The sequence below is a fragment of the Astatotilapia calliptera genome, chromosome 4 (assembly GCF_964374335.1).
Source record: "Astatotilapia calliptera chromosome 4, fAstCal68.1, whole genome shotgun sequence".
Lineage (NCBI taxonomy): Eukaryota > Metazoa > Chordata > Actinopteri > Cichliformes > Cichlidae > Astatotilapia > Astatotilapia calliptera.
In genome coordinates, this window is record NC_137425.1 from 2,160,530 (window position 1) to 2,177,626 (window position 17,097).

General features: G+C 47.3%; 2 protein-coding genes across 3 annotated transcripts; one reads left to right on the forward strand and one right to left on the reverse strand.

Moving 5' to 3' along the window:
* Nucleotides 1–1,225: 1,225 nt before the first annotated feature.
* rnf25 (ring finger protein 25) lies at nucleotides 1,226–16,756 on the forward strand. 2 transcript variants are annotated; one of them, XM_080300077.1, is made up of 10 exons: nucleotides 1,226–1,257; nucleotides 11,703–11,774; nucleotides 12,702–12,798; nucleotides 13,054–13,121; nucleotides 13,212–13,281; nucleotides 13,374–13,445; nucleotides 14,946–15,092; nucleotides 15,167–15,256; nucleotides 15,344–15,481; nucleotides 15,877–16,756. In XM_080300077.1, the coding sequence occupies exons 1-10, from the start codon at nucleotides 1,241–1,243 to the stop codon at nucleotides 16,528–16,530; spliced, it is 1,425 nt and encodes a 474-aa protein (XP_080156203.1). In that variant the 5' UTR covers nucleotides 1,226–1,240; the 3' UTR covers nucleotides 16,531–16,756. The 2 variants fall into 2 exon arrangements, with proteins under 2 accessions (XP_080156203.1, XP_026019745.1); XM_026163960.2 differs by lacking the exon at nucleotides 1,226–1,257 and adding an exon at nucleotides 11,401–11,486.
* LOC145428222 (anaphase-promoting complex subunit 2-like) lies at nucleotides 1,919–8,076 on the reverse strand. The gene is made up of 14 exons (XM_080300076.1): nucleotides 7,772–8,076; nucleotides 6,803–7,052; nucleotides 6,419–6,731; nucleotides 6,037–6,169; nucleotides 5,725–5,938; nucleotides 5,119–5,238; nucleotides 4,649–4,766; nucleotides 4,322–4,500; nucleotides 4,100–4,241; nucleotides 3,908–3,983; nucleotides 3,608–3,811; nucleotides 3,374–3,506; nucleotides 2,952–3,193; nucleotides 1,919–2,451 (listed from the first exon to the last, which is right to left on the reverse strand). Exons 1-14 carry the CDS (start codon nucleotides 7,868–7,870, stop codon nucleotides 2,242–2,244), a joined length of 2,433 nt encoding a protein of 810 aa, XP_080156202.1. The 5' UTR covers nucleotides 7,871–8,076; the 3' UTR covers nucleotides 1,919–2,241.
* Nucleotides 16,757–17,097: the final 341 nt, after the last annotated feature.

Sequence of the window (17,097 nt, forward strand, 5' to 3'; positions counted from 1 at the left end):
AAAATTGCCGCTATAACGTTTTAAAATGGCTCTGTACTCGGTTGTTCATATCCAGAAATGATCAAAGAATTTAGAGAAAAACAAAATCAACTTTTTTTTATGGAGAAAGAAAAAAATGTGAATACTTTAACATTTTTCCTCACAGTGTCATAAGTCACTGGACATTGTGGACATCCACGGTCACTTCATGCATAATGCACATTCTATGTGTGTGGACGTTTGCAGGAATATGTGTATGTATATGTATATTTAGATGCTGTACATTTAGATGCACACTCATATTGCATGTGAGTGTGCGTGTACACGTCTATTCTTATAGATAACTATTACTTACATGGAAAAATTATGTTATAACTATGTAGTTTATAGTTTATGTCTTGCATATTTCTACAGCTATAGCCACAGTCACATACTGTCTATGCTACCGTTGTATATAGTTTAATATCTTACTTATTTTATATTTGTTTGTATTTTATTTGTATTTTTTGTATTATCCTTCTGCTTTCTGTCCCTGAGCTGACGTAATGCAAAAATTTCCACACAGTGGGATCAATAAAGTCTCATCTCATCTCATCTCATCTCATCTCATAACACGCTGACATAAGAAGAAGAAGACATAGAATAATCCTTTAATTGTCCCACAAGGGGAAATTTGGGTGTAACAGCAGCAAAAAAGACACATATACAAAGAAACAGTACACAAGACACAGAACAGAAACATACACAAGTTTTACATATTTACATTGAGGACAATGGTTACCAAAAACAGAGTATTGTACCATTATTAAATAAAATAAAATACAGGTAAGAGGCAAACCCAGGTTGTAGAGTGAGTCAGTTGATAAAATACTGCAGTTACAGCGCTGATGTAAACATCTGTGTTTGCTGGGAGCAGTTCTGATTGTATAGTCTGACAGCTGCAGGGAGGAAGGACCTGCAGAAACGCTCCTTCATGCATCGAGGATGCAGCAGTCTGTCACTGAAGTAGCTCTGCAGCAACATCTACATGCATGGGGTGGGAGACTCTGTCCATCAGAGATGTTATTTTGGCCAGAGTCCTTCTGTCTCCCACCACCTGCACTGGGTCCAGGGTGCATCCCAGAACAGAGCTGGCGGATGCCACCACAGAGTCATAGAAGGTCTTTAAAATGCCCCAAAAGGCTCCAACAGTACAAACACGGCTCAGAGGTCCAGCTCAGGTGAGGCGGAGCAGACAGTCACCTGTGCCACGCCCCTAACAATGCAAACTTTAAACAGGTGAGTTATAAAAACATCGTCCCCTGTACAGGTGTTATTTTTTATTAGTCCTTTATTTACCCAGGTAAAAAAAATCATTTCCAACAGAGACCTGGCATCATCAAATACACACAGCACTATAACATTTATAACCAATACAATATCCCCATACCATGTGGAAAATATACAATAACAGATCAAATTAAGAGTACATTTAAAAACAATCACACTGAGTCAAAGAGCTGTTCTCTCGTTCCTTTGAGACAGACTTAAACTCTCCCAAGGTAACCAAGTCAGATCATTTCAGTTCCTTCTGCAGATTGTTCCAGGAAGCCGGGGCAGCGTGTTTAAAAGCCCTTTTCCCCAATTCTGTTCTGATTTTTGGGACAATCGATTACGAAGGGGAAATTCTCTACAGAGATCAGTTTGTGTCAGACACTTTTATTACTGCTGTAAAGCTTTAACATGGGGACTGACTCGCTCCTGGAGTCTCTGCTGGACATTAGAGGAACTGCAGCTGTTGGTGTTTCTTTGTTGTCAAAGAGTGTGTTCCCACTGTTGCAGCTGCAGGCCCTTCCGCCCGTGGTTTTCATCTCACAGAGAGAACCAGGAGAGGCTGAAATGTTTGCTCTATACTTTGGGAAGAACTGCAGCTGTTAGAAAAAGGCACAGATGAAAGTGGTTTTGAAATGATTCTGTTTATTAACCAGTTTTACACATCGGCGTTCACCAAACACCTTTACAGTTATCTCCAGGTGCAGCATCAAATCTGTCCGTACTGATGCTTAAAGGAGTGGAAGTGCTTTTATTTTGAAAAAACAAACACTGCTTTTCCTTTTTTTATTTAAATCCATGCTGCTTTCACATCATATGGAAAAATCCAGGAAATTTAAGTTAGAATTGTTCCATATTTACTCCATGAGCCCTTTTAGTAAAAATCCCTCAGAGCAAAACAAACGCTGGAATCTTCCACATATTCCGACGCACTTGAACGCAGCACAGTCATCAGTTGGATTTGGGCAGCCTGTAGACGTTGCCGGACATTATGAGCTGATGGTCCCTGACCTTCCTCTGCAGGAACGCCTCCAGCTCGTTCACGTCCATCTCCGTGACGACGGGTCCCGTAGCGACGAACATCCGCAGCATGGTGTGTATGCGTTCCAGTGTCATGGTGTCCAGGTTGGTGAGCATGGCCTGGACGTAGACCCAGAACAGCTGCAGAGACAGAGGCCCAGTGTGCTTACTGTGAGAGTTTAAGACCTAACTAGAACTAGCTGATACTTTTCAGGCTGAAGCGCTCGTTTGAGCTGCTTCCCCAGCAGAGCGGTGACGTTCCAGACAGCTGAAGACATACACCACGCGATTCACAAAGCACTGAACCCCTACGGCCCCTCCCACAAGAGGTGGGCTGTCCACAGCTGTGCCTCAATGGCTAAGATCCCGGCTCTCAGGCGCTCTCCCATGAAAGACCTCCTTAGGAGACCCAACCAGGGGTGAGTTACCCTCCTGGGATCATGCGGGTGCACCAAGTCGTTCACAACAATAAGCTCGTGATTTATGGAGCATGTGATCCTAAAACACCCACTGTCATTCATTATTAAGTGATTTTTATAACACGACTGAAAAGAAGCGGCACATCATCAGGTGCCAGGTTTCAAATACTTAAAGTAACTAAGTAAATAACCCTGAGACAGCAGGATGAATGAAGTGCGTACCTGCAGCTTCTCCTCCCTCTGCTCGGACTGTGTGGCGGTGTTGGAGTCCCTCTCCTCGTCGCTGTCGATCAGCATCACGCCTCTGTCCAGCTTCTCTTTCGACGAACCCTTCTCCACCACGTAGAAGTGGCCGCCCGCCTCCTCCCTCAGCACGCCCTGCTGCTGCCACAGAGCCAGCTTCCTGTGCACCAGCTCCTTCGGGGCGCCCAGCTTCGCACTCAGCTCCTCCAACGTCCAAGAACCTGAGAGGACGAGCAGGTACACGACGATCAAACTGCATCTCCCTCGACTCCACGCAGCGTAACGAGCGATGTCAGAGCCGATAGTTTACAACCATGACATCGCCATGTCAGGAAAACATCAGGGGTCATCGCAGAATTACATTTCACAGCATGAAAGCGCTCTGAAATGAAAGTCCTTACTTTTCTCTTGGAAGTACATGATGGTGGCAGCCTGGATGGGTGAGACCGTGAGGTTGGTGAGGACCCGGTCCTCCAGCTCCACGTCCAGAGTGACCGAGCCCAGGTGAGGCTTCCAGCTCAGCGTCCTCATGGCCTGAAACACAAACGGGACTCGACTCAGCAGGTAAAAGCGTAGCTGTGCATTTGGTTTCTACTGCAAACCAAACCAGAGACGCCACAGTGGGTCAACTCCACCTTCAGCTTCTCGTAGCGGTGGGTGTAGGCCTCCATGGCCTGGCAGACGACAGGAGGGAGCTCCAGCTTCTCCTCCTTCAGCGCGGGCCAGAACTCAGATGAGAGGATGATGGCCGACAGGGGCAGCGGCGGCTGCTCCTCCTCGCTCAGCTTTGACTCCTCCTCGCGGATGTTGCTATTGATCCTGCGAGAATCCGCCATGTCCTGCATCCATCGGGTAATCACAACGTTCTCAGAAATTCATCCTTTCAGGGAATGTCCTAAAATATCTGGTTAACGATCCATATTCCAGATGTTTACCTTCAACATGACCTCGCAGTAATGCATGTGAGACTCGCCGAACCGCAGCTTCAGCAGCTCCACGTTACGAATCTCCCTGAAGACGCAGAAAACAGGACGGGCGTGAGCGTTTACTTTGCTATCAGTGACCCGACATGTTCAAAGTACCAACACTTTCTCTCAGCTTTAAGCTGGGCGCTGGTGCGGTCGTACCTGGCCGTGTTGTAGTTGAGCTGCTGCAGCAGCCTGTCGGCGAGCACGCCTCTGTACTCGTCTATGAAGATCTCCTTACTGCCGTAGATGCTGACCAGCAGGCTGATGATGTCGGACGAGCGGCGCTTCGAGCCCATTTTATCTGAGAACAAACACACGAGTAAGATCTTTCTCTTCAGCTGCGGTCTCCTTCTCTGCGCTCAGCGCGGTGCGTTCACTGACCGGGCATGGCGTCGGTCGGGTCTGGAGTCCAGTCCTCGGGGTCGTTGCCTTCTTCGTCGCTGTCCTGCATCTCCAGAGTCACCGGGTCTCCTCGGGACAGCTCGGAGGCGAGGTCGGTGCAGCCCTCTGCATCTCCGGTCAGACCGGCTACGATCTGCCTCACCGTGTCCTCCCGGGTCCTGAAACACAACACGGACGTTTGATCCTCTGCTAGGACGTCAAATGTTAAACTCATGTAGAACTTTACTCACAAAAAAGTGCACGATCAGAGCCAAAAGATCAGAGCAGGACTGAAAGCGAATCCCGCCGGCGCCTGCGTGGACTCACCTGAGGTACTTGCGGATCGGCTGGGAGACGACCTGCAGGATGACCATGGACGGGTCGAGCTCTCGGAGCGCTTTGATGGCCGAGATGTAAACAGTGAGGATGTCTGACGTGTGAACGCCTGCAGACAGATCAGTCAGTTTCACAGACGTTACCATAGAGACCAGCTTCCCTACACGATGATGAGGATGACCTGAGAAATCACACGTGTGCACGACGAGCTGAAAAACAGCTTCAAAATAAGCAAATCAACAAATGCTGTTTTTAAACAGCTGCATCAGCTCTATGGTCCGCCTCCACCTCCTCCTTCACCACCTCACTGAACCTCCTCTGGGCTCTTTTCCTCCTCCACCTTCATCTCATTGTTGTTTTCTTCTCTAATCCTGACTTTAAACATTGAATCGCGTTTAACTTAAAAAAATCTGCCACCGCGACTCATCAGGTCACAAAAATAAACCCCAACAGAAACCGACCCGGGTGCAGTAGGCGGCTTTCGAAGGCGGATTTGAGCGAGGTGAGGAGCTGCTGTCTCTGATTGGTTCTCTCCAGGCAGAACTTCAGATCCTCAATAGCAGCTTTGGATTCTGGGAAATCTGAAAGGAAGCACAAGAGCCAAGAAGAGTTTGAAATCTGGTTTACAGAGAGAGAGAATTATTATTGTTGTTTTTTGACTGTGGCTCTGTTACAAACAGAAACTGATTAAATGACGTTTTTCTGTGTTTTAAATGTTTATCTACTACTTTATTACTTTGTCGGGGAGCTCTTTCTACAAACTTCATGCCCTTCTTTATTGTTTTCGAATCCTTTCAGTGGGCCAGAGTGGATTCTTTCCTGGGGCGATTCTGTCCCACAGGCCTTATGTTTGACCACCCTGTTCTATAGCGGTGGCTAGCTGAAACGCTCCGTCGTCCTGACTCGAGCTGAGCTCTAGGCGATGACAGGAAACACTGCCGTAGAGGAAACGAGAGCTCCGCGGCAAAGAAAAGACTTAAAGAATCAGCAGGCGTCAGCGTCCAATCACAGCTCAGAGGTCAGAGTTCAGCCTGGCGTGGATCTGTAAACCTGCTGCAGACTCCCACCTCTGATGATGCTGAAGAGCTCCTCGATCCTCATGTTGACATAGATCCTGCAGAAGAACTGATGCATGTGGCACCTCCACTGCTTCAGCACCGAGCCGCCGCCCGGGACCACCTGGACGCCGAGACCGCCGGGGGCCGCTGGGAGTGAAGCGGCATCTCCGTCCGCCTCACTGGCAAACACTTTAGCCAGCCAGCCCAGCACCAGCTCCAACCACTGCTCCCTCACACACACACACACACACACACACACACAGTAAATGAGGAGCAGGCCGCAGTGAGTTTCAGCGTGGACAGATGCTGCACATGTTTCACCTCCTGGAACTCCAGCAGGAAGGAGCGCTCGTACTCGCCCCGGCACAGCTGCTCCATCCGCATCTCGATGAGCTTGTGGAGGATGGTGGTGACGGCCTCGGAGCTCACCCACTCCAGCAGCTGCAGCTTCGACCTGGAAACAACCAATCAGACGTCAGCGTTTCAGACTGCATGAGAACAAACAGCTGATCTGAGCCACGCTTCAGCATCATAAATACAACTGTTAGAAATGATCGAAGATTTATATTTGCTATATATTATATTATTATTATTTTATTTTAGTCACAACTTTATTTTTTTTTTTTACTCTGAAAATTCAAGGAAATAATGCCAACTTCCTGCCTCGTTACGTCAATTATTTCAAATTAAAAGCCTGACTCACAGGATGTGGCTGAGCTCCTGCAGGTGTTCCAGGGCCTGCTGACACCAGCACTGCTGCACGGGGACCCAGCAGCCCCGGCAGGCCCCGCCACCGGGAGCCTCGGTGGCGTCCTCACCGCTGCCCTCCCGGTTCATGTAGACAGAGAAGGTCCGGCTGTAAAACTCCAGCACTCGCTCCTGGAGGACGGGAGCCGGGGAGAAGAGGAGGAGGGCCCTGATGGTGGTGAAGGCTCGCTCCATGAGGGCTTTGGATCCTGGGCCACACAGACCTCCACGGCCCTCATCCTGCCACGCCCCCAGCTTCTCCAAACCAGCTGTAAGGAGGAGGAGAAGTTTGAATGCTGCGCACAGAGAAAACCCATCAACTCTCTGATGGTCCACTCACCCAGAAAAGGTTCGAGCCTGTCCAGCAGAGTCCTGAAGGCCGTAAGCAGAACCCAGACCCTGTCCTTCTCCTCCATCTCGTTCTCCGGCTGCTTCAGGGCAGACCAGAACTCGGGAACCACGCAGGCAGACAGACGCATCTGCAGCGTCTCCAGCAGCCAGCTGCCCAGCAGCCGGCCCAGACCCTGATCGTTCAGCAGGGCCAGCGAGTCTGAGAGGCTCTGCTCTGACACCGAGCTACCCGGAGACACCTGAACGCAACCAAAACACAGCGTTACACAAACACAGGATGCACACGTGCTGGTGCTGGCTGACAGGGTTTCTTCACAGCCAGTTTCAGTTTGGATTTCTTAGACTGACCGATGACCCTCGTACAGAGGAGCAAAACCACGAGACTGGAGGAGACGAGTTTGTGTCTCAGCTTGTGTTTTTGGTTCAATTCCACTAACCCTTGTGGTTGTTTTGCTTCTTTTTGACCTGATCTGCATCTTGCTCCGAGTCTCCGTGCGCTCCTTTTGAGTCTTTGCACTTGCTTTATTAACCTGTGTTCATTTTACATTTCTTACAGTTGAATTTGTGTAGCTTTGTGGTCTTTCTCTAACTGTGAAAGTTCGTTTTTTCACACACTTGTTTCACCTCTGTTTTGTAACTTGTAAGTTTGGCTGTTTATGGACGTCACGTCACAGTTTACTTTACATTTATGAGGATTGATAACCAATACTGAACTCAGTAGGAAGCAGACAGAGGAAACAACACAGATTAGGACCATTAAGAAGACATCGATACATACAAGCCGAATTTAACCGAAAACTTCTCCTGATTAATGTGACATCTGAAAACCTCTCAAATTGCTAACAAACCACATCTACGACCAACAAAACGTTAAATCGAGAGATTTTTTAATGGAGTTCGGTTGCTCGTTATGCTACAGTCACATAGCTGCAGGTGTCCAGAGTGGGAAGCCACTCACCAGCGCCGCAGTGACGGTTTCCCAGGATTCAGCGACCCCGGGACTCGGTCCGGATCCAGACATCTCCACTGAGTCCGGTTCCATCGCACTTTCCTCCATTTTCTCACACTTTTCCTCACAAACCGCGAAGCAGCTTCTCGGTGTCCCACATTTAAACTGTGGAGGTTCTATGCGGTTATAACGTCGCTCCAGAACATCTACAAACACGCTCCATGTTTCCGGTGGGTATTACTCATGTCTAAGAATAATATTGCTTGAAATCAGCCCCAGTTTCTGTTATTACTCTGAACTAAATGTTCTTCAGTATCGCGGGTTTACTTCTTCTTCGTGATCACGATCTTCTTCTTCTTTTCGTGATTTTGACGCCAAGGAGTCATATGCTGCCCTCTACTGTCAGACAGTGCGCATTGTAAATCCTCGCAGATTTTATTTTGAAGTTCACAGGAAGTGTCTCTGTGGGCTGGTGTTTGTCATAACAATGGCGAACTTGTCATGAGGAACAAAATTGCCGCTATAACGTTTTAAAATGGCTCTGTACTCGGTTGTTCATATCCAGAAATGATCAAAGAATTTAGAGAAAAACAAAATCAACTTTTTTTTATGGAGAAAGAAAAAAATGTGAATACTTTAACATTTTTCCTCACAGTGTCATAAGTCACTGGACATTGTGGACATCCACGGTCACTTCATGCATAATGCACATTCTATGTGTGTGGACGTTTGCAGGAATATGTGTATGTATATGTATATTTAGATGCTGTACATTTAGATGCACACTCATATTGCATGTGAGTGTGCGTGTACACGTCTATTCTTATAGATAACTATTACTTACATGGAAAAATTATGTTATAACTATGTAGTTTATAGTTTATGTCTTGCATATTTCTACAGCTATATCCACAGTCACATACTGTCTATGCTACCGTTGTATATAGTTTAATATCTTACTTATTTTATATTTGTTTGTATTTTATTTGTATTTTTTGTATTATCCTTCTGCTTTCTGTCCCTGAGCTGACGTAATGCAAAAATTTCCACACAGTGGGATCAATAAAGTCTCATCTCATCTCATCTCATCTCATCTCATCACACGCTGACATAAGAAGAAGAAGACATAGAATAATCCTTTAATTGTCCCACAAGGGGAAATTTGGGTGTAACAGCAGCAAAAAAGACACATATACAAAGAAACAGTACACAAGACACAGAACAGAAACATACACAAGTTTTACATATTTACATTGAGGACAATGGTTACCAAAAACAGAGTATTGTACCATTATTAAATAAAATAAAATACAGGTAAGAGGCAAACCCAGGTTGTAGAGTGAATCAGTTGATAAAATACTGCAGTTACAGCGCTGATGTAAACATCTGTGTTTGCTGGGAGCAGTTCTGATTGTATAGTCTGACAGCTGCAGGGAGGAAGGACCTGCAGAAACGCTCCTTCATGCATCGAGGATGCAGCAGTCTGTCACTGAAGTAGCTCTGCAGCAACATCTACATGCATGGGGTGGGAGACTCTGTCCATCAGAGATGTTATTTTGGCCAGAGTCCTTCTGTCTCCCACCACCTGCACTGGGTCCAGGGTGCATCCCAGAACAGAGCTGGCGGATGCCACCACAGAGTCATAGAAGGTCTTTAAAAGCGCTCCCTGTACTCCAAATGACCTCAGCCGCCTCAGCAGGTAGCGTCTGCTCTGACCCTTCCTGTACAGAGCATCAGTGTTGTGGCTCCAGTCTAGCTTATTATTCAGGTGAATACCCAGGTGCCTATACACCTATACATGCGGGGCGATCATCGCTCAAGAGCTGGGAGTTTGCCTTGTAATCGGAAGGTTGCCGGTTCGAGCCCCGGCTTGGACAGTCTTGGTCATTGTATCCTTGGGCAAGACACTTCACCCATTGCCTGGTGGCGCCAGTGTCCGGCAGCCTCGCCTCTGTCAGTGCGCCCCAGGGTGGCTGTGGCTACAATGTAGCTGCCATCACCAGTGTGTGAATGGGTGTGTGACTGAATGTGTAAAGTCCTTAGGGACTAGTAAAGCGCTATACAAATACAGGCCATTTACCATATACGAGTCCACTATCTCAATGTCCACTCCCTGGATGTTCACCAGTGTCAGTGTGGTGTGTCCACCAACTCCTTGGTTTTCCCGGCGTTGATCAGCAGGTGGCACGAGTCACCTGCTGATCTGGACTCTAGACTTTGTGGCACGAGTCCACAAAGTCCAGAGTCCACTGTCTGTACTCAGAGTCTATGGCAGAGTCGTCAGAGAACTTCTGTGGGTGGCAGCGTGGGGAGTTGATGGAGAAGTCTGCGGTGAAGAGGAACGGTGCCAGCACTGTTCCCCATGGGGCCCCCGGACTGCAGACCAGCGTATCAGAGACACAGCCCTGTGTCCTCACATACTGTGGGCGTCCTGTGAGGTAGTCCAGTATCCACTGGGACATGTGGTGGTCCACTCCTGATAGCTCCAGCTTCTCCCTCAGAAGTCGTGGCTGGATGGTGTTGAAAGCACTGGAGAAATCAAAGAACATGATCCTCACAGAGCTTCCAGGCTTCTTCAGGTGAGCCAGAGCTCGGTGCAGGAGGTAGATGATGGCGTCCTTCACCCCGATGCCAGGCTGGTAAGCAAACTGCAGCGGATCCAATGAAGACCTCACCAGGGGGCGCAGATGGTTTAGAACCCACCTTTCCCTTAAATCGCCTATCATCATCTTGAATTCCTTCATAAACATATGGTAATGATATGTTTTGACATTCTCCAATGCAAATGTGCTGTTTATAAGATTGGGGAAACCTGCAGTCAGCGGAGACTGAAGAAGTCACCTGGATGAGTGACGAAACGTTTCTGCCACAAAACGCTACGTCCAGATGAACAGAATCAACTTTTGGAGATTTACTTTCCTGGATGATTGAGATGCATCAAGACATGTTTTGACATTATACATTAAATCTTGAGAGTTGTCTGCCCTCTGCTGGTCATTTGGGGAACTGCATACATCAGTTTACATTAAGTACAGCTGATCATAGATTTCGTAATGATATTACTAAAAAATAATTTAATCATTTAGTCATACATTTTTTCCCATTAAGTAGACATTACTGCAATATTTTAGTATTTTCAAAAGTTACTTGAATTTCTCAACATTTGAAGTCACAAGTCCTTCAAGAATTTTAGGATTAACAAAACTAATAAGATTAAATTAATTGCAGTTGCGTTCTGTGACCACTAGAGAGCAATACTTACAGTCTGTGGATTAAAATAAATACGGATTATTTGCGTTTATATATGTACATTTTCAGTTTTTCTGAATTTGTTTTAAAAGGTAAAACAAAAATTTTAAATGTAATTTTATGAGTGAGTTTTGAATCCGTTTTAAATAAAAATATTTTATTTCATAAACATATTTTGAACACACCGACTCTCTCACTGTGGTTTACTCTTTGTTCGATATCACATGAAGTTTGTTGCTTTTTTCACTACGATCCAAAGGTTTCACAGCCTCAGTGTAGTTTTTCATTGTATGGTGTTTTCTGTGATAAATGTCTGAGAATCTGTCAACAAATATCTTGTACGTTTTATTGTATTTAGCACGGTCTGTTTTGCCATGCTTTTATTCTGAAAGGTCTGTGTATACGCAACCTCCGGTTAGCCACAGCTAGTTGTTGCCGGCTCGCACAGCATCATGATGACGGCGGCCGAGTGCGAGTGAGTTTGTTGGATGAGTGTGTGAAGTGTGACTACTAAGCTTCTCTAATGTCGTGTCCGCGTGTGTGCTAACCCGCTCGGTGCCGCCGCGCAGTAAAATCTGACCGCAGGTCTGCTGCTGTGTCGAGCTAAAATGCTAACGCTAATTTTAGCCGGTTATGAAATGTCGCAGAGATTCAGCCGCACACACTAACTGCGCTGTTTTCTTGTCCGCAGCGTCCAGTCTGAGATCGAGGTGCTGCAGTCCATCTACCTGGACGAGCTGCAGGTGGACACGAGAGAGGACAGGTGAGCTAACAGCAGCTGGGTTAGCTTTAGTGCTGGTTGGTGTTGGACAGGTGAGACTTGTACAGGTGTTAAATGTCATCATTTGGAGGAAGTTAGTGCTCTTGGCTCTCTGAAGGTCCCAGCTCAGCCTGAGGTGTGGACTCTGGATCACTGCAGCTCCTTGTTTGGAGATTTGCTGCTCTGGGATAATCCAAAACCGAGTTTGGTCCAAGCTTTAGCTGTGGGTCAGATGGTCTCACACTCTAGAACACTTTGATGTACAGAAGAGTTTATGGTCCACTCAGTAACTGCAAGGTGTTCAAATCATCATCATCATCATCTTCACCCACCACGTGCTGACAGCTGGCCTGAGGTGTTTGTGGTGCACTTTGTTCTAGTCAGTCCAGACGACGTTGCTCCTGAAGTCTTGTTTCTTCCCACGCAGCTTTGCCATGTTGCTATGGCTTAGTTTCCTCCACTCCTGGAAGAGTGGATGATGTTTTGAATGTTTTCCATTTGTGAATATTCTCTAATTGCAGAATTAGAGAATTCCTTTTGAATCATTAGCCTTCATTCATTTTACTTTCGATGATCAGAGGAGACACGAAGGAGTTCCAGATGTGGCCAGCGGTTTACCACATCTGGAGTTGTGGCATTGATGATCATATTTGACACAGACTGCTACGTACCAAAGCTCCAAGAGAATCACAAGTCTGAGTAAAACGCACTTTAAAACAAATTCAGATTTTGCCTCAAATTAGTTTAAAAAGTTTTTTTTCCATAAAAGTTGGGGAAAAAATCATCTTTAAATTTAAAAAGTTTGACTTCAGGACTCTGAGAGTGTCTCTCTTTTAATGCTTCTGACTGTGTTTGGAGGAAGTGATGTCAGCTCGACAGAGTTTGGTGGGAGGTTCTGTGATCGGTGATGCAGTTTTGTTTTTGTTTCAGGGGCTGGGAGGTGAGCCTGGACCTGTACCCGTCCACAGCCGAGGACTCCGTCTCACAGTTCGTCCGGCTCACGCTGACTTTGAGCCTCGATCAGCAGGTTCGCCTTTCACCGGCTCAGCTCGCAGAAACGTTTGTTAACTCCGAGACAGAAACGCACAGAAGACCGTTAGTGGACGGTTTATTAACAGTCATGTGCTGTGAGGGATAAAAAAGCTCATTTTTACATTTTTGGTGTTAACAAATCTCACGGTCACGGTTCATGGTCACATCACACTCTGCACTGATTGAACAGCTGACATCTTTCTGCAGTTTTCACTGAACTGAAATGAGTGTTTTCTTCTTCTGTGTTTAGTATCCCTCATCGTCTCCGGGGATCTCCATCCGGAACCCCCGCGGGCTTTCTGATGACAAACTCAGCAGGTGAGGAAGTGACTCATCTCCCAGCGTCAGTCCCTTCTGCTCACAAACTCTCAGCACTGAGTGTAAAACCCTCTGATTCTTCTCTCTTAGTGTCCAAAAGTGTCTTCAGCTCGAGGCTCAGTCCTGTCTGGGTTCGCCCATGTTGTATCAGCTCATTGAGGTTGTTATACGTGCTGTTTGTTTCTCATTAGGATAAAATGTGTCATTTCGCTGGGTTTATTTTAAAGTCTTGCTCTGATCTTTCTCCTGCAGAAAGCTAAAGAAATCCTGACTGAAAGCAATATTCCTCATGGGAACTGTGTCATTTGTCTCTACGGCTTTAAGGTGAGTCGCTTCCCTCCATCAGAGTTTGGAGTTCCCTCTTTGAATGTGGCCACATTCCTGTGTTGAATGCTTCCCACGGGGCTGTTTGTACACTTGTGGTCTTAGTCACAGCTCTTTGTTGTCTAAGTCTTACCTCAGCTTGCGTTTAGAGGTCATTTCAGCTCTGACCGTGTTGCTCGTGTCTCCATGCCTGCTCTTGTTCCTCTGATTGCCGTCTCCGTACGGCTGCAGCGAGAGTTTGGTTTGGACTCTGTCGGGCTTGTTCTCGGCGGGTGTTGGATCCAGCAGCGCTGCCCTGTGTCACCTGTTCTGTGACGTTTATGGACAAACGCTTTGGTGGCCTCAGCATAGCGTCTGTGCTTTGTGCAGATGACGTGGTTCTGTGGCTTCATCAAACAAGAACCTCCACCTGTCAGAGAGAATCAGCACCTCCATGTCTGACACTATGATTCTCAGGGAAAAGGGTGGAGGACCCACTCACAGGAAATGGGTACCTGCTGCCTGTGGTGCGTGGGTGGGTGGGTGGAACTGGGCCATTAAAATTACAAGTAAATTATTTACCAGGAACATCTGTGCTGTGGGGGTTTATTTTTTTATGGCAGCTGATTAAACAGGATTACAAAACACTCAGATAACTGAGCGTGCAGGCTAGCGTCCTGGTGTTTGTGCTGAACGTGGTCAAACATGGTGGTCGAGCGGTTATACTTCAACACGGTGTCACGCTTCTCCTCGTGTCTACATCAGAGCGCTGCAGGGCGGGGCTTAAAGCACGGCGACCATCTGCTTACTCTCCACCTCGCTTGTTTGCAGCTTGGTGTCACAGAGAGAGCCATCAGCATCATCATCATCATCATCTAGTTAGCTGGCATGAATAAACGTGAGCAACTTGTTTAACAGGTCAGCATCTCTGGTGCTCGCCTCTGTGAAAGTGACACAATTAGGACAAAGACTTTTGTTTTTGTCTTGAATTTGTTGTGTTGGATATTCAATCCTGACCCAGAAAGAGACGCCTGAACATTTTTTGTGACCATTTGTTCTGTAGGTGGTGCCTGACATAGTATCTACTCAGATCAGCTCGACTCGACTCATTTTTAGGGTTTTCCATTAGTACCTGTTCTCAGGTACTTTTTTAGTACCTAGTGTACCTACTTCCGAACGATCTGAGAAAATCTGAAAATGTGACATCAGCAGGTTGCATGCTGCCGATTGGCCAGTCAGGAGCATCGCTCGATGAGTCAGGAGGGCGACTCTTTCACAAAAATCAAACCCAGCAGTGAGAGAAAAGGTTCCACACGCAGTCCAGATGCTTATCACCGCCCCAACGCCCTCCATTGTTGTTGTTTGTGTCAAATACAAATGAAGTCACGGGACTTTTGGCCATGTTGCTATAACAACCCCAAGCACATTAGGTGGTACTCAGTCGTACTGGAAAACGACAGAGATGGAGTAGAGTCTAGTGGAACGAGTCATGAGTAAAGTCATTCATGCTTTGGTTGTCAGGAGGGAGAGACGTTCACCAAGACGAGCTGCTACCACTACTTCCACTCACACTGCCTCGGCCGCTACGTGAGCCACTCTGAGAGGGAGCTCCAGCAGAGGGAGAAGGAGCTGGAGGAGGACAAGACCAGAGACAGAGCGGACCACCAGGTCAGACGTCAGCAGCTGCACGGATGATTAATCACTTTGAGACTTTCTGACTCTGCCTTTGATTCTTCTGACAGGAGCTCACCGTGGTGTGCCCGGTGTGCAGAGAGCCGCTGACGTACGATGTTACTCAGCTTCTGTCGTCTCCCGCACCTCAGCTGCCCGAGGTAAAGCTCGTTCTTAATTCACCTGTTAACGGATGTTTGTCTGATGTCGCCAGTAAACGTTACCGGGCTTCGTGTTTCTCCTGTCAGCTCGACGAGGCAGCGATCGGTTCAGACTTCCAGCAGAAGTGGCGTGAACTCCAGAAGCTCTTGGAAAGTCAGAGGTCTAGAGGAGGGATCATTGACCCCGAAGTGGAGTCCAACCGCTTTCTCATCCACATCAACGAGGTAAGAATGTGTGTGAGGCACTCGGTCCCTGTCTGCAGTGGTTTGCGGGGACGTTTACGAGTGTAAACGGGGGTAATGGCGAAGGATGCGTTGTGACCCTGACCGCACATGCCTGAGTTCAGAGAAGATCAGAGTAATCCTTGTGAACAAAACACTCAGTTTCACACAGTTTTTTTTCTACTCTTGGCTCTGTGTGATGTCATCCAGAGGGGATTTACTTTATATGGTCATGTCAGGCAGAGAGAGAGAAAGGAGCAGCCAATCAGAAGAGTTGCTTTAGAGAAAGAGGAACAAACACCACTTGGTAACCGGAAATAAGCAGAACACGTTGACTTTAATGTGTTAAACAATGTTTTGAATGTATTCAATGTATAATTTTTTTTTGACATTCATAGGCTCCACCTGCTGCTGAAAATGGAAATCTGGATGCCGATGAGCCTCCAGGCCCTCCAATCTCCTCAGCCTCTAACGTTCCTGCTGAAACTGGTGACAAAGCAGACCAGTCTGTTCTCGGGCTTTCCCACTGTAAAGGTGTTCTGGGACAGAGGCATCAGCACCAGGTGAGGGGGCAGAGAAGAGGAGGAAGGTCCAGACCCCATCACGAGAGAGTCGCCCCCATCGCAGAGGACCTGGACAAACTCTCTCTGTCTTCAGACTGTACTGAGAAGCCAGCTAAAGCTCAGGGTAATCGTGGCCAACAGGTGCAAGGAAACCCAGAACTATGTCCCTCAAAGACGGACGGGGGTGTCAAGGCAATGGAACAAGAGGCGCAGGTGCCCACATGTCAGTCGGGTTTGGAAACAGAGTTCCCAAAAGATGCTGCAGACTCTGCAGGCAGTCGAGGCCATCGTGGACGGAGAAGAGGCCACTACAGACCTGCCCCACACTCCGGGGCTGCTGGACCTGCACGGCACCACTGGGACGATCGTGGCTCCAGGAGCAGAGGAGGAGCCAATAACCTGTGCGGCAGAGGAGGCGGTCCCCGTCGTGGTCACGGCAGGGGCTTCCAGCAGAAGGTGGTGGAGAGGGGAAGAGAGGAGGTGCTATGACAAAGGGCGACAGGAGGGCCAATGAACAAACTTACATGTGCCTCCATTGTCAGTGTGCATAGATCAAAGTCCTGCAGCAGAAAAGACGTTCACTGTAGTGTCCCATCCTCCTGTCCATCGCCATCACCCTGCGCTTTGGTACGCACTTTCACGCACGCTATCGGGTCCAGATGGTTGTTGCTTTATGTTGTGGCACTATATAAATTAAAAGAAGTACAAATCCAAATTTCTCTGGATGGCAGCTTTGGTGTTTTTCTCTTAGTACAGTAAATAACTTGTATGTGGACCCTCTGTGATATACTGATATTGCATTAAAGTGCTGCAACCAGGTACCGGAGAGAAAACTGACGGTAGAGAGGCTGAGTGTCTGTGTTAGTATGCCTGCTGCACCAAACAGGAAGTCTGCCTTTGATAACCATTAACTGGATGTCTGTTGTCAGACCTAAAGTTCTGAAAAGCCTCAGTGAGAGCTGATGGGTTCCTGGATTGAGATATGATTTCAGACTTTCAGACCTGATAGGAAACACCTCTCGATCGAACATCTTTCTCAGATTGTCGCATTAGACT

Bases quoted from the DNA above. Each gene is read 5' to 3' on its own strand.
- LOC145428222 (XM_080300076.1), bottom strand. From the start codon at position 7,870: ATGGAGGAAAGTGCGATGGAACCGGACTCAGTGGAGATGTCTGGATCC. The intron at 3,984-4,099 runs GTACGACCGCAC...CTGCGTCTTCAG, and splicing joins CTCAACTACAACACGGCCAG to GGAGATTCGTAACGTGGAGC. The intron at 3,507-3,607 runs GTGGAGTTGACC...TTTGTGTTTCAG, and splicing joins ACCGCTACGAGAAGCTGAAG to GCCATGAGGACGCTGAGCTG.
- rnf25 (XM_026163960.2), top strand. From the start codon at position 11,464: ATGATGACGGCGGCCGAGTGCGA. The intron at 11,775-12,701 runs GTGAGCTAACAG...TTTTTGTTTCAG, and splicing joins GTGGACACGAGAGAGGACAG to GGGCTGGGAGGTGAGCCTGG. The intron at 13,122-13,211 runs GTGAGGAAGTGA...CTTCTCTCTTAG, and splicing joins TCTGATGACAAACTCAGCAG to TGTCCAAAAGTGTCTTCAGC.